Genomic DNA, 18,226 nt, shown 5'->3' with positions numbered 1-18,226 from the left:
AATGATGGCATCTTATGAGACGGCTTTGCCTCGGCATAAGTTTGAACTCCTTTCGAGTGGATCGTATGGTCCCTTGCCCTCGTTGAAGGCTGGGTGAAGATCGTTACCGCAATCACACGTGGCCCCATGTTCAAGTTCGATGACAAGGCTGTCAATATTGCATGTGTACGGCACTACAGTCGCTGGTGACAGGAACAAGCTGCATAGAGGCCCAGCGTCCATGGGCCTACGACGGGGTCGTCCTGCATCTAAGGCACACCGCCTTTGATCGGGATGCGTGGGATGAAGGGGGCCCTTTATTTTTGTTGTTTGGCATGCTGCTGCATGTTCTCTATAGCTGCATCCATCGGATGCAAGGAGACGGTCCGGGAGAAACGTTGATACGCTAACCGTACAACTGGCCGCAAAAGCGCTTGTCTCCTATTTCGAGCCGCCTGCCAGTGTGCCACAGTACCAGAGTTGTAGTCCTGTATGTGCCACTTGAGGACGATTGCTTACACGGTGCTATACCTGCGTAGACACCTAGGTTATTCTGTAGTGCTTCGGCATCATATTACCTGCCGACGGCATCAACTTGCCGTCATACTCTACAGAGATTTCTAATGAATAAAAGTTTGTAGAGTAGGCGGGTCCCTGGCGTGACGCTTGATTATTTCGCCGCAACGCAATATGCTAGATACTTTTCTTCACTACTAATAGTATGCCATGCAACTTGAGTCAATAATAATCATTGGCTTTTTGCTGGTTGAGAACCGCGCCGCCCCAAGTGGAGGCTGGAGTCGTAAGAGAAGTGAGGCGTCGGCGGGGGGGGAGGCAAAGAAAGGAGGATGTGGATGAAGGGGTGGGTCGGGGACTTTGGGGCCAAGCGAGGAGGGAAATCAGCGGTTGCATCTGCGGTGCTGTTAGAGGGGGAACGAGGAAGGAGAAGGAACACCCCCCCCCCCCCCCCCCCCCCCCCCGCGGACGAAACGCTCTCTCCTTCCTTTTCGTCGTTGGTACCGCGCTATACAGAGTATTGGAGCAGAAGAGCGAACAAGATGGGACAAATGGTACGTTACTAAGGTACTAGGAGAAAATATCCCAAGGGAAAACGAAAAGAAATACTCCGTCGAGCGAGTAAGAAAGTACCTTAACCAGGATAGGCGAGAGTCCCCCGGCCTCTCAGAGTCTTGGGCTCGCGTGAAAACTGGGGGGGGGAGGCACCATGATGAAGGTATTTCGGTGTCTCTCTCTCGTTCCGTCGCCCCCTCCCTTGTCGATAGCAGGCAGCACTATCGGGGATCTCACACACTAGACCCTGCAGCATATCATCGGCTCCCACGGGGGGACGTGTTTGGAGTCGGCTTGACCACCACCAAAGTGATCTGACCATGCATGTATCATATGCTTGGGGAAGGAGAACCATCGAGAGCGACAACGAACGGTACGAATGAAATATCAAAGAGGCTGACAGTCCTGTGATGAAATGCCTTGATTCTTGCTGACATTGAGGGGTGTACAACGAACTATAACCAACGAATGAGAGGAGAGCAATTAGACTGGATGACACGCAGTTCACAGCAGCTCTCTCAGTCTCTCCCCGCTCTCTACTGCCGCCCAGTCATACTTGGACTCATCTCCAATTACCTAGCATGGGATTGGACAAGTAATGCATCCGAATCAAGTAATTGTGCTATCCCTACGTGACCAGTTATGACTCGAATTGCCTCCTTCGCCTCAACTGGCGACGTGGAGAATGACTACTTGTCCCTCATTAATTTTGCCTCTTTACTCACTACTTTAGAATGACTCTATGGAGGTAATGAATCCGTTGGAATTACAAAGTAATGTCTGCCTATATTCTATGGTACAGATGAGAGAGAGACGTGTAGAGATGAGAGTAGTGGTGAGAGCAGCTCACGACCGGTTACTTACTACGTATGGACCTTTGATTTGGGCCGAGCAAATATGCAAATTTTGGCGGTGAAAAGTTTCACGAGCCAATCAGCGTCATGGGCGGCCCACCGGCGTCAACTGTGCCGTTCGATGCGCGAGTCCAAATGCGGCTAGACTCTGATGTTCGGCCTTTAGAGGCCAAAATTGTTTGAAGAAGAAAGGACGAAAGATGAAGAGGAAGGACGAGAATTGGCCTTTTCCTCCGTCACTTTTCTCCCCTCTTTCCCCCCCCGGAGTACTCATGCTCTTTCCCGCCGTAGCATTACCTTAATCATCGCCCATATCATCATCCCCATCTGATCCTTTTCCCTCCCTCTCTCTCTCTCCCTCCAATTCTCCCTCCTCGTTCTCAGCATTCAACGTTGAGCTGTTCTCGCTTGCCTTGCAATCTCTGTCTTCATCTCTTATCCAACTTTGAACCCAATAAACTCAAATTATTATCTTTGTCGAGTAATCATGATTGGGGCTGTCGCTGCGCTGTAAATCCTCACTGGGGGGCGTGCGTTACGCAGCGTGCCCTCTAGTCCGGCCAGCCAACGAGAATTGATAGCAAATCTTTACGACGACACAGACAGATTTTTTGACCAGCTCCATAGCAGAGCTGATTTGCAACGAATATCAATCCATCTGCTTACCATCGATCGATCGTCCCGAACGTCTCAACTTGAAGACTTTTGATTACGCTCTGATAACCCGACGAAGATATTTCGCCCGGTCTTTCCTCTTGGACTCGCAGACGAGAGACTGAGCTTCTCCAACACATAATTCTGACTTCATTGTGTCGGCTCGACGACGCATTGAGCTTTTCATCCCTCTTCTAAAATTTTCACTACCTTAATCTTCCATCTTCTCATACGACATATTCGACCTCTCTTTTTTCACAATGTCTCCCAGCAAAAACGGTTATTCAAACAAGTCCTCTCTTGGAGGTGCTGATCTTCGACGATCGAAATCATCCAAACACAACTTCAACAATGCCGTGCCCACGGACAATTCCACGGCGGTGGGACTCTCCCGACCCCGAAAACCTCTAAACTATAAAAAGTTTGGCCGACGAAAAGCAAGGAGTCCTAGCGACAGTGCGTCTGGGACCGAAACTCCTTCGCTCGGAAGCGACGACGATGGCGACGACGAGGACGAGGACGAGGACGAGTCGGACGACCAAGACGATGAGCCGGATGATTTTGCCCCGTTCGATGGTCGCAAGGCCGGGAAGAAGACAGCTGGGAAGAGCGCCGCTGGTTCCCATGGGACGGGGCATGATAATGCTCGGCCTACATTGGCAGGCAAGAAACGTACCTTTTCTAATCTAGGCTCAGAGCTCTCCGACCTCGACGACGAGGCCGTGTCGGACAATGAGACCCCTCTGGCTCACCGCCGCAAAGTCTCTCGCACAAAGAGCGATTCGAGCGAGTCGCTCAGCAGCGTGGTCGACTCGGAGAGTGCCATCAGCCATGATGGTGCCGAAGGCGGCGTGTCCACACATGGCGCCACCTCTGACGATGACTATGCCGGCGTCGATTTGATCAGCGACTCGGATGCCGAGGACCACGGTCACCTTGAAGAATTGGAAGAAGCCGCAATCATACAGTCGGAAGAGAACGACACCCCTACCGTGTCTGCCGCCCCCAGCATCTCTGGCGGTGATAGCGATTGGGGAGACTTTGACCTCGATGGCAATTTTCTCTTTCCTGACGTTCCATTCATTGCCGAATTCAGCAATGCTCCGGACACTGCTGCTGGCGGCGTCCAGCTCGTTGATCCCTCCAATCCTCTTGATATGTCATCGGTCGATGATATCGAGGCGCGACATGTTCGATTTCAATCCGACAATCACGACTCTGACAGCTCGAGCTCGTCTGATGAGGACAACTTTGACTTTCCCGACCTTTTCCTACAGCAAGACAGCCTCGAGCCTGGCTTCCGCCTGATGATTGAAAATGACCAGGACGCTGATGACGGCTACTCTACCGATTCCGACGGCGAAGGCTCGTATTGGGACTTTCGCGGTAGCGATGACTTGGAGGATGTTGGCCAGAATGAGAAGAATGAAGAGTCTGAAAGCTCTTCGGACAGCGAAGCAAGCTACGAATGTATGATTTGTGTTTTTATCTTTTCCATCTCCTTTTTTTTCCGTTTACTAATCTCGCCGCAACTGCAGCCGAAGAAGGCGACACGACTGATGACGACTTGCCGCCTCCGGCCCTTCTTGTGCGGCGTCGCTCCGTTCTTCGGCGGTCTCCCAGTCCATCTTCTGGAAGTGACTCGAGCAGCACTGTGTCGTTTCGCCGACCGATCAATCCTCCAGCTCGTCGCACGGGCCCGTCGATGGGCTCGTGGGTCGCTGATCCGAACAAGCCGATTGCGGTCATTGACAGCTCGGGAAAGCGAATGGTCATTTACCCAGCCCAAAATCCTCTTCAGCGGGATTCCAAACTGTTTGGATTCCTCGCTGGCGGCGATACCAGTGCCTCTAGCAGCCCTCGAACGTCATTCCAGAGTCTTGGGGATGAAAGCGAAAATGATCGAAGCGATTACTCGAGCCATGGCTTCAGCACCCCTATGATTGGTAATGGTGCTAACTTAATGATGCCCGGCTTGCTCCATGGTGCTCCCGGCAGCGAACATCTCCTCAGTGGTCAAGTCCTCGGTCCCCCTGAAGCGTTTTATCCATTCAAGGCTGTGGGTCCTGATGGCGATGTCATGGAAGATGACGACGATGAAGAGGAAGACGAGGACCTCTGGAACGTGCATGACTTTATCGACTTTGGCGATGGGTCCTCTGACAGTGAGGATGCGGGCCAGGAAACAGACGTTCCAGCATCGCCCGCCAACTCTACGGCGGCCAATCCCTCTACGACGCCTCACAAGGCCGAGACGATTCGAAGTGGAGACGTGACCGCTCGGAGCATGCTCGAGCATTTTGATCGAGGCGTCGTCACTGCTTTCCGAAGCAACCAGACTCGTCACAAAATCCTGCTTGGTCGGGCACAAAGTCGTGAATATTCTCCCATGGGACCTTTTCAACAGGGCGGGGGTGTGATCAAGGGCGGCAGACATGCCGCGGTTAATTCTCCCATTACACCCTTGCGCAAGCGCAGAACCGCTCGTGGTCCAAGCGTTGGGGATAACAGCCCCGCCTCGCGTGGTGCCCAGAACAGACAGAGGTATCGACAGGGCTCTCAGAGATCATCGCATGGAAGTTTTTAGATTCAAGAGAATCTGCAGCAAAGTGGTTCTTTGTTTTGAAAATAAAGCAGGCCCGTTTGTACACGGCAGCCTCACATCCCATTAGCATGGCCCAAGGCGCTTTGGGTACTCTTTGTACGACTGGAGTAACTTTTTGTCGGTCAAGGCGAACGCGATTTTCCCGGTTGAATGTTTTTATAACGACGAGGAAACAAGTTCAGCAGGCAGCAGCATCATCAACCCATCAATACCCTATCTACTCACATTAATTCTCCATGACCTCTTTTTGAGGCTTCGACATGAAGTTTGGCAGTATGCTGCTGTGCAGTATCCTGTCCAATCCTCTCTAGTCTCTTTCAATGGCTCTTGCGGTAGTTCGTGGCGTGCCACGACAACCTAGAAGCCAATACACCAAAAAAAAAAAAATTGGTTAACGAAGCTACGGCCGCTCGGGGCTTTACACACAACAGGCGTCTGATGTTCTTTTTTTACACTGTCGGAGTTTGTCCATGGCTCTCTGCCACTGTGTCTCGGTTTCTGTTCCGTCCTCGACAAGTTGTTCAGATTCAGTCATTTCAAGAAGGGAAAAAAAAGGTATTTTCGGGATCTGTAATTGCCTGGATAGATGGGGTAGATGGGATGGAGTAGGGGGAGGTCTAGAAGAGGCGGAGTCTTTTTTCTCTTTCTCTCTCTCACATACTTTCTCTTGCATGGGACTGGTGTCGGTGCGGGTGCGGTGCTCAAGGCGCGCATGCCAACTTATGTCTTAGTTTTAGGTTTTTCTTGTCCTGCTAGTTTTATTCTTACTTTGCTCTACACTCTATTTGTTATCATTCTATTTATTTCCATTCGATTTGCAAAACAAAATGTCTTTAGTTGCTTCTTTCCTGACCATTGACCATTTAACTGTTTACTTCTTCCATATTGTCATGGTCATTGACTGCTACTATCATATTACCATCTACAACTCGTCCAAGGAACAATTTACTATTCACTATTCATGATCAATCTTATGTTGTCTGTTGTCCGTTGTCCGTTGTCCTCATCATCACCTCAACCTTGTGCTGCTGTCTGCTTCTTTCCCATTTTTCTTTCTCTCTCCATTTGATTTTAATTTTTATCCGATGGTTACTTTGTTATGATCTCTTTATTAGTTTTAAAAGTGGAGTTTCATCGCTTTATTTCCCCTCTTTTTGGGGGATTTGTCGGGGATTAGGTTTGCTCTGGTCTTTGCATTTCTGGGTCTTGATTTATAAAAGTTTTTTTTTATCTTTATATTCATTTTTTTTAGGTTTGTCTGTATTTTTATATTTATATATGGTTTTCAGGTTTATATATATTGTGTGTCGTGTGTTTTTGTGTTTTTTGTTGTGTGTCGTGTGTCGTGTGTCGTGTATCATGTATCATGTATCAATATGGCTGTCTGTGACAGTATCAATGTGCATGAGTCATGTGTGACTATGGTAGATGACTGGTGATGTTTGGTAATGTATGGTATGTGTAATACTGGTAATGTCTAGTACTTATTGTAGTATTTTGATGTCTGTCTGGTGTACGTCGAATGTTAATTGTCGAATGTCATATGTGTTGAATGTCGAATGTCTATATGTCATGAACCTCGTGTTTTGTGTCTAGTATGTGTTTCTAGTCACTTGTCCTAGGACCTAGGTACGTCCTATGTTGCCTGCTCTATTGCTGATTGTATAGCTGTGTAGCTGAATTGTAGTCGCGTAGCAGTATAGCAGATCCAATTCTACGTGCGATACAGTGGTCTGTGGAGAGCTACCTAGACTCCTAGTATAGTCTACCTTTCATCAATACAATATAGGACGTTGAGATACAATGTAGGACATTGAGAAATACAGTATAAAGCGTTGAGAAATATAGTATAACGCGTTGGGAGATACAGTGGAAAGAATAATACAGTGGAAAGAGTCGAAAGACATTTGAAAAAATTGAAATAGACATATTCCGGTACACGGTACACTGGACCAAAAAAAAAATAAGTTATAAGCTACCTAAAATTATTTTCTAATTTGATGAGTCTAGAAGTTTAGAAGTTTAGAACCGATCTGGCGTTTTGTATTAAAAGAGGAAAAGAGGAAAAGAGGAGGGGGAAACAAAAGGCGATGTAGAAAACAATACATGTCTAATCCTACAATGACTCCACGGATGCATATCTACTCGTGAAAACGACAATGCTGATATGTCTACACTACTACAAAACAGGTGAGGCAAGTTAAAGGAGAGAAGAAGTAAAAAAGGAGAAGGGAAAGACGTGGAAAAAATCGTCGAAAAAGATGAGAGAAGCAACAGAGACTACAGAACCTCCCAATTCTCGACACGATTCTGGCGGGCAAAATCATATTTGTGACCGTGGCGATAATCGCTAATGAGCGGTTCTCTATCCACGCCACAATGGTCCTCGCCGTCGCGGCCGCGAAAGACGCCAAGGCCGTATGTCTGGCCTAGGGCCGTGAGATGCTGTGTCATGGTGCGCGAGTCCATGCGTTCCGTGTCGATGAATTGCCAGAGCATGGTGCTCTGGTGGATAAACGCCAGGATGCTAGCAATGGTGTTTGGCTGGCGGGGCAGAAAGGCGTGCCGCCGACGGAGGTAGACGAGGGTGGCGGCGAGGATGAGAAAGAGGAGGATGAGTTGGGCGAGGGAAAAAGAGATCCAGAATGACCGGACGGTTTGGTCGCCGCCCAATTGCTGTCTGGGGTCAGGAGCGGTAGTGTTCATATTGGGACTAGTACTCAGGGCCTGGGGGAGTCGAGCGAAGAGGCTGTGTGTAAGAGAATGGTCAGCGGCGGCGGGGGTGGTGGTGTTGTTGTTGTTGTTGTTGTGGGCAGGGAAAAAGTCGCTGCCCTTGACGGCAAAAGAGGATACACAGACGGTAAGCACTTCAGTGGCAATTGCGCCGATGCCGACGAGGGAGATGAGAAAGTGTTTGTTGATGAGGGAATGAAAGATGATGTACCCCGGCACAGTTCCCGTGTAGTCGAGCGTGAGGGTCTTTGGGGGCGCATTTCGTTTGGAGAGAATGTAAAAGGGCTCGATCATACGCACGTCGCATTCGAGCGTGCCCCAGCTGAGTTTGATAAGGACGGCCATGGCGGTGAAGAGAAAGGGGAGTTTCTCGGTCACAATGTTGGCGGAAGTAAAGGTGAAGACTGGGATGAGGATCATGACTATGATCATGAATGCGATAAAAGGTATGCCTGCTTTCAGCCGAAGCATGGGCGGGTGGGGATTATGGTGATTTGCGTTTGGAACAATCCCAGGCTCGTCAGTATCGTGTCCGACGTATTCGCCTTGCCAAAAGCAAGACTTGTACAAGATATATCGCTGGTAGCGCAGCTTCTGATGGATCACGTCCGGCTTTGCAGTGTCAAGGCCCGAAAAGTCCATGAGGATATGGCTCTTTTGGGCCATCGCAGCAATTCCAGCAATGCCCTTGGGATCGCTGAGCAGACCAGACCGGCGTCGGAGCTGTAGCATGAGAATGAGGCCTAGCACAGCCACGAGGACAAGAGATGTGGTCAAAAGCCTTGACCATATTGGATTGATGCGTACAAATTTCAGTTCATTGACCCGTCGGTTTTTGGAATCGGGGTAGAGCGTGACAGAAGCAGACTGTAGCGTTGGCACGAGTCCGCCTGCCAATAAGGTAGCAACAGAAGACGACACCACGGCCCATTGTCTGTAGCGCAAGGCTTTAACGGGCGCCAGATAGCTCCAGTATGTGAGATAATCAAGGTTGAGGGAATGGGCGGCAAGTGCCCCATCTGGTTTCGATAATTGATAATAAGGCTCGAGACGTTTCACCTCGTAGTCGACAATTTGCCAGAGCACACCGTATGTCACAAGGACTATCGTCGGCATATACTTCCAAGCGAAGTAGTTGGATATACTGATTGATTGAGCTGATCTGAACTCGATCAAGCCTCGATTTTTTCCTGCCAGCCAAGCAGACCTTTGATAAAGATATTCTTGGACTCCACCAAGCAATAAGGAAACGAGAATCAGCATGGTGATGTATGGCCGACGCATTGAGAAAGGTCGCCAATTCGGCATATTCGGGTCTGAAGCAGTGTCAGAAGTGCACGCGTGCTCGCACAACCATTGTAACTTACCAGGAGGAGGGAAGTAAGACCTTTTCCCTTCGTTGATCGGCATAGTGCTGCGACGGGTATCATTCTTGTCAGAAGATTCACCTCCGGCAAGAGAACTCAAGTCAATCGCAGGAACCGAATCTAAGTAAAGAGTCAGTATGTCCTCTGATTGTGACTTGGGGAGAGAAAAAAACTAATCGGCAACGGGTTACCTTCGACAACAATCATCTCCCCGCGTTGTTTTGCTTCTCTTTGCCCAGCTTCCCTGATTGTTCTGTATCGGGAGAGTTTGCCATCAATGGTTATAGGCCTTTGCGGTTCAATTGATTCCTTAGCACCGGCCGGCGAATCCTGGGCCAGCTGGAGAGTGACCAAATGCTCCATGCCCTTCCCCAGCCCCCCGGTCAGCTTCCCTTGCGATTCGAGCCGGTTGAACTCGGAAATGGTCCCATTATCTTGGGATTCCTCTTCTGCAGATGATTCCGCATTTATCGTCTTAAGCGCAATTGACGGCCCAGTAAATGAAGTAACGTCAAAGTTTACGGGCTCGTCGTCTTCGCGAGAGTTATCAATTTCTCTCGTAGACTGCTGGACACCCTTTTGTTTTGACTGATTATCCTCGTCATCATCCAATGCCTTGTACTGATTGGTCGAGTTCTTGTAAGCCGGACTGAGAGGGTTGATGGGGGACCGGATTGAACGACGAATGGTTCCCACCAATTTTCGATTCGTTGCTTTGAGAACAGTGGCTGATCGAGAAAGAATGTCCGGCTTTTGAGAAATTGGACTTTGACCTCCCATGTCCTGGACCAGCGGACTATAAGCCGTATCTGAAGGGAATGTTGGAAGAGCCGGTGGTGAAGGCATAGCATATGCCGGCTCTGACCCTGGTGGTAGAGATGGTGGATAGGAAGATCGCCCCCATTTTCGCGCATCAGGTGTCAAGGACGGACCCGCAATCTCTGTATCATTATGCGAAAAGGCTGAACTGGATAGGGACGAAGTGGAAGGTCCAGCGGCGCCGTTCCCCTCGACTGAACCTCCGCCGCTCTGGCGCGAGGAAGAGTCAATAAAAAGCCCAAGCCCGTTCATGGCTAGAATGAGCTTTTCATCAACTCAGTCGTATAATAACCGGGGAGTATATTTGATATTCCATGTAGGCTCATAAGATATAAAAGATCTTCGTCGGTTCTAGCTCAACTGGGACGTTCTGACTGACTTCCAATGGCCCTACCGGGCTGCCTAATGTGACGCGGCGTCTCTAGGTCAAAAGCTGAGTCCAAAAAAAAATTCTATATGACGTTTCTAATATAAAAGGGACAAATCAGAGCAATCATCAAGTATAACCTGGATAACGTCATTAGGCAATATCGGTGATGCTGGGAAACACAGCCTACCAGTTTCGCATTCGCCGCGTCGGCCCGCACGGGGCGCTCCGCTGCGGAGATTCAACGAGCGAAACGGGGCCCAAATCCCCAATTTGATGAGATAGGTTGATTTCTCGAACCCGCGAGATCACAGTGCTTTTGCTCGTTTCTCTATGGTCATCTCTATCTCTGTCTCCTAGAGTGATGGAATAGAATTGAGGAATTGGAATCACAGAGACCCGCAATGCGACGAGCGCGTGCCTCTTAACGATCCGCTGCGGCTGAATCGCCATCGCTCGCCCGTGCGTCCCCACGCGACACGGACCAGAGCAGGGGTGGCGCCTTGAGAGCGGGATGCATAACATTTGCACAGATTTGTATTATCAGATGTTCATAAATATTTGGTATAATTTCATCCACTACTGCATTCTTTGCCAGGGATTGTGGAAACTCCCATATTTGGTCGTGCTAAGAATAAAGAGAGGCTTGACAAGGAGCTCTTTGGAAGGAGCAGCTCCAGTGGCTTGTCATCGTCAGTAAGCTCCATTGGCGAAGGGGAAGTCGCCATTTGCAGTCTCCCTCCTCCAGCGAGGAGGCTTGATTGGAGCCAATCACCACCACATGATAAGCGACCCGGCAGCTCCTGGACTGCTAATTATATCGTCAGCGAAACTTTCAAGGAGGAGAAGCAATTAGAGGGATCCAACCAATAATTGACCAACATTCTTGAGCTGATCGAGGCTTTTTTGAAAAGTATGCTTTCACCAGGGTACTTATAAAAATAACTACTGAGGAGAATAGACTTCTCACCCTGATCATCGAGTTTATCAAGGTCCCTGGATCCAGCGCAGCTATAAGCTCAGTTGCTCCTTGCTGTCAGATCATGCAAGCATCCTGGGTTCCGGCTTGTCGGATGCTCCAAAAATAGATTTGCCCTTTTTATTCTTTCAAAAATCCGTCATCATCATAATGATGTTGGATTCTGAGGTATTCGGAACTTTCGTCATCAAAGAACCTAATGGAAGTTAAAAAAACGATCGATATACCCTGGGATCATCGATTATATGGGACGCGTGATACACTCGTACGTCAAGGTTGGTGCCGTCACATGACTGCGAAGGGGTCCATCAGGCAGACAAGATGTCCAACTGATCGTCTTCTTTCTCCTTCCGCCATTTCTCTTACTCCATTCCTCCTCCTCCGACGTTAGCAACCCCAGTGTGCCGCAGATTTCAGGGCGAAGCCTTTCAGGGAGGCTCAGTGGAAGAGCATATGGCTCATTTCCAGTCTGCTGAATGAGACCCTCTGAGGGGGATTCCTCAGGGTCTGTTGTAAACAATAACACTTCTAATCTTTCCACGTATTGGTTTTTTCTAAACTTCCCGATTCCTGGCCGTTCCGATCCCTCTACCGGCTTCAAGGCTCAGAACATACCTGCCCAGGTGCAGTATCAAACATGATACAACATCCTCGAGGCTTCAAAAATCGTGCCGGCAAGGAGAGCCTTGTCAAACACTTGACAAAAAAGCGCGACTCGACGCTGCCAAACCTCGACATGGCTTCGCCTGTAGAAGGGTGAGCACATCTTCATTCTCATATAGCCGGCTATAACATACCCGATATTCCGCGAGGGCCTTTCGAAGAAATCTCCAAGGAAATCGATGCTAACAGCCGAAACGTAGCTCTCTCACGTCCCCAATCGTAACCCTCGTAGTCGGACGTGAGCAGCGTCTATTTGCAGCTCATCAGGACGTTCTCTCTGCCTCTCCCTACCTCCGAAACGCTTGTCGGACGGCTAGTTTCGATTCCGCCAACACCCGAAGGGTCGTGCTGTCTGATGAAGAGCCAGAAGCTTTCTCCTGTATTCTTGAATATCTCTATAAGGGAGACTATTCACCGCGTCTGCTTCACGACAAGAAGCACGATGCTTGGTATTTGGAACGAATCGAGGATGGCCATCCGTATCAAAACCCAAATGAGGTAGAAGCTCGGGGCCAGCGTCCGACAATCAGTGTTGCTGGACTTGACGGATTGATTCTTAGAGAAACCGTCGTCTATTCGTACGCGGAGAAATACGGCCTAGAGGAACTCAAGCGTTTAGCACTCCGTAAACAAGGCCTCCAGAGTGGCATTGAAGTAGCAACAGTGTTGCGGTCCGCTCGCTTTGCGTACGACAATACTCCAGACTCTGAATCTCGCCTGCGAGCCCACTATCTGGCTCTCATTATCCAATGCCGTGAGACGTTCAAGCGAAGCGGCACAATGCAGATGGAGATGGAAATTGGCGGGAAGCTCTTCTTCGACTTATTTGTTGCTATGTGCAACCATCTGGATGACCTTATGGATGCCACGCAAGTCGTCCCTGCTTTTCTATCACTTGTTAACCTTTGGAGCCACATATTTACTCCAGCTCCTCTCTCCATGACTAATGTTGAGGACGTGGCTTACTTATATCTTTGTTTCCTTTAGTGACGGGCAACCATGACCTCGTGAACAGCAAATCTGATAAAGAACGTCATCAATATATTCACGAACAACGAAACCAAAGATATCAATGGCAGTAATCGACGACGAAATTGTTCATCCTTGTATTGCGTAAATTTGTTTTTAGACCAGAATGCTGACTCGCGTCAGAAGATACCCACATCGGATATTAGTTTTTATGCCGCTTCATTACCTTCAAGGATTACTCTATACACAGCATACCAGTTTCCATATCAGTTTTTCTGGGACTTAATCGGACGGAAACTCCCTTCTTTCGATCAGACTGACGTATCTTATTATTTCTATATATGCGGAGCATTATGAGCTCAAAGAATTTAGCTTAATGATAATCGTATATTCTCAATGGTTTAATACAAATATGATTATAACGGCCATATTGGTGTACGCTCGTGTCGGAACTTCTAAGATCTGTGAGCCACAAGACAATACCTACATCTTATTCTAGTCTTCTGGATATGGTAAAAGAAAAGCAGAAGCACATATAATAATGATTGCAAAGTCATCAAGAGTAGCAGAGCAAAGTAAAACATTACGCCCAGCGGAGCAGAATATTTAGAAGCGTAAGAGCAAAGCAATAAAAGTAGGATTGATGTTGATGCCAAGCGAATTATGATATGCATGTAAACTTTCAACCTCGGAAAAAAAAAAGCATTAGATTAATGAGCAAAGACAAAACTCCCAAGACGCCAACTAGAATTTTATGTATGCAAGGTTTTGAGAGTCGATAATAAAGATTAGGTCTCGAAATGGAACCCGTCTTCATGATCATGAGCGAGCAAAGAGTGGCTAGCAACAAAGCTGAATCCACCAAATGGATCAGCGTCGAGCTTAGGTCTGTTTGCATTTGCTGCCGCTGCCATGTCCATGCCGCACTGTACAACAGGGCTCAGCGCCAGGTCAGTAAAATCTTTGGAAAAATTTTCCGCGAGAGCAGGGTCGGTGATGAGGGGCTTAATCGGCGGCTCGAGCTCCCGACGTTCCAGCTTCTTCCAATCAATTTTCCTAAAGAATCGATGCTTCCTGATTATCTGCAGGTCTTTGGGCATATTTGCACCCAGGCGACGGTTGGGCTCTTTCCGAAGCAATCTAGTTAACAAGTCTTTTGCATCGGGGCTGAGAAAATAGGGAAGTGAGAGCTTTTGCTTTAGGATGCGCTCCTGAATCTTGGCATGGTTGTTTCCTTGGAAGGGAGGGGAACCGGTCAAGAGATCGAAACCAAGAGCTCCAAGTGACCACCAGTCGACTGCGTGATTGTAATTGTTGCCTTGGACAACCTCAGGTGCCATGTATTCTATGGTACCGAGGACTGACTTGCAGTGGTCCCCATCGACTGCAACTTTGCTAAGGCCAAAGTCGGTTAGGAGCAGGTGGCCTTCAGAGTCGAGCAGGCAGTTTTCCGGCTTGAGGTCTCGATAGACGACGCCAACATTCTGATGTAGATGCTCGAGCGCAAGAACCATCTCGGCCATGTAAAAGGCTGCGACATCCTCCGAAAACATGCGCTCCATGGCAAGGTGAGTAAAGAGTTCTCCACCTTGGGCATACTCAAGGATCAAGTACAACTTCTCATGGTCCTGAAACGCGTAGTATAGTTTAACCACAAAAGGGTGCCGGTTGACGCTCTCGAGGATGACTCGCTCAGTCTTGGTCTGCTCTACCAGTCGTTTATGGACAGTCAGTGAAGCTTTACGGAATTGCTTCTGCGCGTATAGCCTGCCGGTGGCTTTCTGCTTCACAAGGAGTACAGTTCCAAAGGTGCCTTTGCCAAGGCAGTTGAGCGGCTCAAAGTCTGACGCCGCCATTTTGCGCACCAGAGGATGCTCCGCCAGAGGGGCTTCTGGTCGTCCGTCGACCGGCTTCTGAACTGCATCCGGGCTAACAAAGTCGTGTTCCAACGGCACTGTATAAGTTGTCATTTCTCCAGCATCGACATCACTGCGCGCTTCAGATGACACGCTATCCCCACTATCTCCCGCCTCAGGCTCCATTTGATCCTTGGACGGGCCACCCTTTTCTGAAGTGGCATCGAGGCTCAAATTGTCGACCTTCAGCTTCAATGCGCTGATCCCTCCGTGTGAGCAAGATGAAAGTGGCCGCGATGTTGGACTACTAAAGGGGCTTGCCCAGTCTTTCATCTTGAGAGGGTGGCTGGAGTAGTTCGTTGCTGTGGAATGATCCGAATCCTCGTCTCCCGAGGGCGCAGGAGTGAATCCTCGAATGGTTTGAAGCGCGGGCGCGGCTTTTTTCATCTCCTTCTTCTTCTTTCTTTTGGCAGCTTTGTCTCCGGGAACGGGAGGAATTCCAGCATTCTGGCGTCCGCGGCCGTCAAGATGACTACGAAGCTTCGCCCCATTTTGAGCAGTATCGGTGCTAGGTCGGCCAGCTTCTGAAGTATTCTCCCTAGGCTTTACGGTGCTAGGTTTGGAGTGAAGTGCAGTCTCTTGGTCAGCTCGGCGCTGAGGGTTATCTTGCGTTATGGGTCGCACGTCTACCGGGCTTTCACCCGCAAAACCTGGGGTGATCCAAGTGTCATCCTGGGATGGCCGTCTGTCCCTAACCTCAAAGTCGTCGGATGCGACTCTATCGGTGTGGTTATGAGATCGATCCGCCGGGAGGCCATCGTTAGCCTCTTGTCCCTTGGTCGCAAAGTGCTTGTCGGTCGCGTCGAATGCAAACATCTCTTCCGGTCTTCCGCCTTGGGATGCAACGTTTTGTCCCAATAGAACAGCTCGCGCCTCTTATCAAGTTGAATAACCCACTCAGCTATACCTTTCCTCAGCGGATGGCGGGCGCCGTCATAGAAAAGACGGATCAAGGGAACATCCAAAGAGTATGTCGTGTACTTTTTTTTAAAAGTTTACCGTCCGCCCAGCTCAGGACGGACTTAATGCCAGTAGCCAGCTCACTGAGGCGAATGAGGTATTCGGCGATAGAGCGGATTCCTTGAGGTCACAATCCACCTCTGTCCCAGAGAGACGATGTGGAAGTGTCGTAACAGATGAAATTGAGTTGAACGAGATCGACGACCGGCCCATAGATGGTAATGTAACTCTCCTTTTTAGTCGACGGTGAGTCGCCTGAAGAAATGACGACGGAAGAGAAACTCTGTATACTTGTCCAAGGCGCGAAACCTGGAAGATCTGGGGTAAAGTGAAGAATAGGCAGATCGTGTCAAAAAGTGGGATTTCTTGAAGCTGAACTAAATTCAGGCCGACGGGCACTAGCCGAAAACGGATAATCAACCTTGGCCAACCTGCATTGGGATATGGTCAGCCGGAGGGAACCAAGGAATTAAATGGCAGTAACAGAGGAGACTACTGCGATCGAACATGAAATTTCCTGGTCATTTTCAGCTTCATCACTCCTTAAATATTGAAAATGGGTCAACATGTAAATTTACTTTCTTGGGCATCCAAAGCAACTCCGTTATTTGAGGATCGATGGAGACGTCACTCGGAAATTGGGCTGGCACGGTTACTTACGGCCAAGCTAAAGGTAAGATATATATATGAGTTCTGATTGGCAATTTCAACTTGACCACCCACGTGCTTCTTCACGTACGAATAACATACAAGTATGGATCGAGGAATGTTGCTTGAGTCTTCAACTTCTCTAGTATAGCTCGAACATTGCCTTGCAGAATCCCAGGTCACCATCACAAGCACTGGGCATGTGCAACCTTTTCAGAAGCGAGCCGGCGTTGCAGGTATAACACAAGAAGTCCCACTAGAAAAGAGAACACGTCCATTCAGATGGCCTGGAGCGATACCTCTCAGAATGGGTCTAATGACCGGGAATGACAGTAGCTCCGAACTCTTCCTTGTCTGCTCCAACAGTGATCGGCTTAGCCGGCAACAAAACAAAGAGCATTCTGGTGTTTTTGTCTGATCGATTATGCCAAGCGTGAATTGTACCCCTCTGTACAACGACGTCCCCCTCTTTGACCAGCTTCTCGGCTCCATCATCGAGCTCGAGGACAATTTCCCCCTTTATCACGATGCCAAAATCGAGCGAGACAGTCCGATGCATCACGCTCGGCCCAGGAGGAAAATCGACGTAACGTGCGGTAGCCCCAGTGGAAGTGCTGAGCGGGATGCGTTTGTCATTGAGCTCTTCCCAGGCTGCTTGGTTATCAGCGGGGATAGTATCGCTTCGCCAGATTGTGGCAAATTCGAGCTGTCCTTTGCCCTTGGGCGTGTTGTCGTCAAGGAAATTGTAAGGTGTCAGAAGCTTATCGGATTCGAAGATGGCCCGGCCGTCCTTGTCATGGCCCGTCACGATTCGACGAGGATCTGGTAGAGAGGACATTTTGAATATTTGATGAGACGCTGAAAAAGTTGAAATACTAGATGACCAGTACTGGGAAATGTATATATGTTGTCGGTTCTGAGCAGTAACCGTTCCACGCAGGAGAAGAAAGCTGTTTCTCACCAGAAATTCTTATGGGCAGACGAGCTCAAAAGTACAGGCTGTCCCACCTCTTCGCTGGCATATTCCTTACATATCATGCAGGAATCCCGATGAGGTTACATCATTTTTGCTGCGGTCCGGAGGACCGAAGTAAAATACTGCCCCAGTGATCATTACTCCAACATAGGAGGCAGAGTATTGTAACTTTCTGACAACTTAAGGAGTATTGGATCTGTTCCCGGGGCTCTAAAATTTGTTTTCATTTATAAACGCCCGAAATTTGTACTTGTGGCTGGATTAGAAAAATGTGTAGATCCGCTGCGCGCGAAACATTTCTCCGTATAGAATTGAGAGAGGCGTCATGAACATCCACGACTCAGTCACTATTTAAAAGAAGAACTAGAGGAGGCCACTCGAAATCGGCGTACCAGCACATTCAGCAAACTCAATCACATTTAGAAGATTCTCAGTCAAGAAAACCCGTCAATAATCTATTTAACACGTAGGTAGGTAGGTATGCAAAGGATTTCATGATCATAATATACATTACACCATAATACAAAATCTAATGGTATCGTAGCTAAAATCTAAAAAAAAAAAAAAAAAAAAGATCCGGCAACAGTCGGCGCAGTTGATTCTAGGCGAGATAGTTAGCAAGAGAATTCGATGAGCGACGGTGATATTCGTTTCAAGGGCTTGCTC

General features: G+C 48.7%; 5 protein-coding genes across 5 annotated transcripts in view; 2 read left to right on the top strand and 3 right to left on the bottom strand.

The window, feature by feature from the left end:
* Positions 1-2,818: 2,818 nt before the first annotated feature.
* On the top strand, positions 2,819-5,145 carry L228DRAFT_271022 (hypothetical protein; the record flags this gene model as incomplete). The annotated part of the gene is made up of 2 exons (XM_018335473.1): positions 2,819-4,028; positions 4,097-5,145. The coding sequence occupies 2 exons, from the start codon at positions 2,819-2,821 to the stop codon at positions 5,143-5,145; spliced, it is 2,259 nt and encodes a 752-aa protein (XP_018185257.1).
* Positions 5,146-7,128: 1,983 nt separating this feature from the next.
* L228DRAFT_250774 (hypothetical protein) lies at positions 7,129-9,209 on the bottom strand. The gene has a single exon (XM_018333408.1). It carries the CDS (start codon positions 9,178-9,180, stop codon positions 7,444-7,446), a length of 1,737 nt encoding a protein of 578 aa, XP_018185256.1. The 5' UTR covers positions 9,181-9,209; the 3' UTR covers positions 7,129-7,443.
* Positions 9,210-11,942: 2,733 nt separating this feature from the next.
* On the top strand, positions 11,943-13,471 carry L228DRAFT_38994 (hypothetical protein). Its single transcript, XM_018336546.1, has 3 exons — positions 11,943-12,184; positions 12,292-12,960; positions 13,079-13,471. The coding sequence occupies exons 1-3, from the start codon at positions 12,066-12,068 to the stop codon at positions 13,092-13,094; spliced, it is 804 nt and encodes a 267-aa protein (XP_018185255.1). The 5' UTR covers positions 11,943-12,065; the 3' UTR covers positions 13,095-13,471.
* Positions 13,370-17,561, bottom strand: L228DRAFT_263560 (kinase-like protein). Its single transcript, XM_018334503.1, has 6 exons — positions 16,906-17,561; positions 16,687-16,747; positions 16,597-16,603; positions 16,021-16,254; positions 15,884-15,956; positions 13,370-15,851 (listed from the first exon to the last, which is right to left on the bottom strand). The coding sequence occupies exons 1-6, from the start codon at positions 17,420-17,422 to the stop codon at positions 13,849-13,851; spliced, it is 2,895 nt and encodes a 964-aa protein (XP_018185254.1). The 5' UTR covers positions 17,423-17,561; the 3' UTR covers positions 13,370-13,848.
* Positions 17,562-18,112: 551 nt separating this feature from the next.
* The window catches only part of L228DRAFT_250768 (putative arginine permease), a 2,403-nt gene continuing 2,289 nt past the window's right edge, over positions 18,113-18,226 (bottom strand). Inside the window, exon 3 of the mRNA XM_018333407.1 lies at positions 18,113-18,133. The gene's annotated coding sequence lies outside the window, so the exon portion shown is untranslated. The remainder of the gene's footprint in view (positions 18,134-18,226) is intronic.

Source organism: Xylona heveae (genome assembly GCF_001619985.1).
Source record: "Xylona heveae TC161 unplaced genomic scaffold L228scaffold_12, whole genome shotgun sequence".
Classification (NCBI taxonomy): Eukaryota; Fungi; Ascomycota; class Xylonomycetes; order Xylonales; family Xylonaceae; genus Xylona; species Xylona heveae.
The sequence above is the reverse complement of the archived record's forward strand: the minus strand, read 5'-3'. Positions and strand labels throughout refer to the sequence as shown.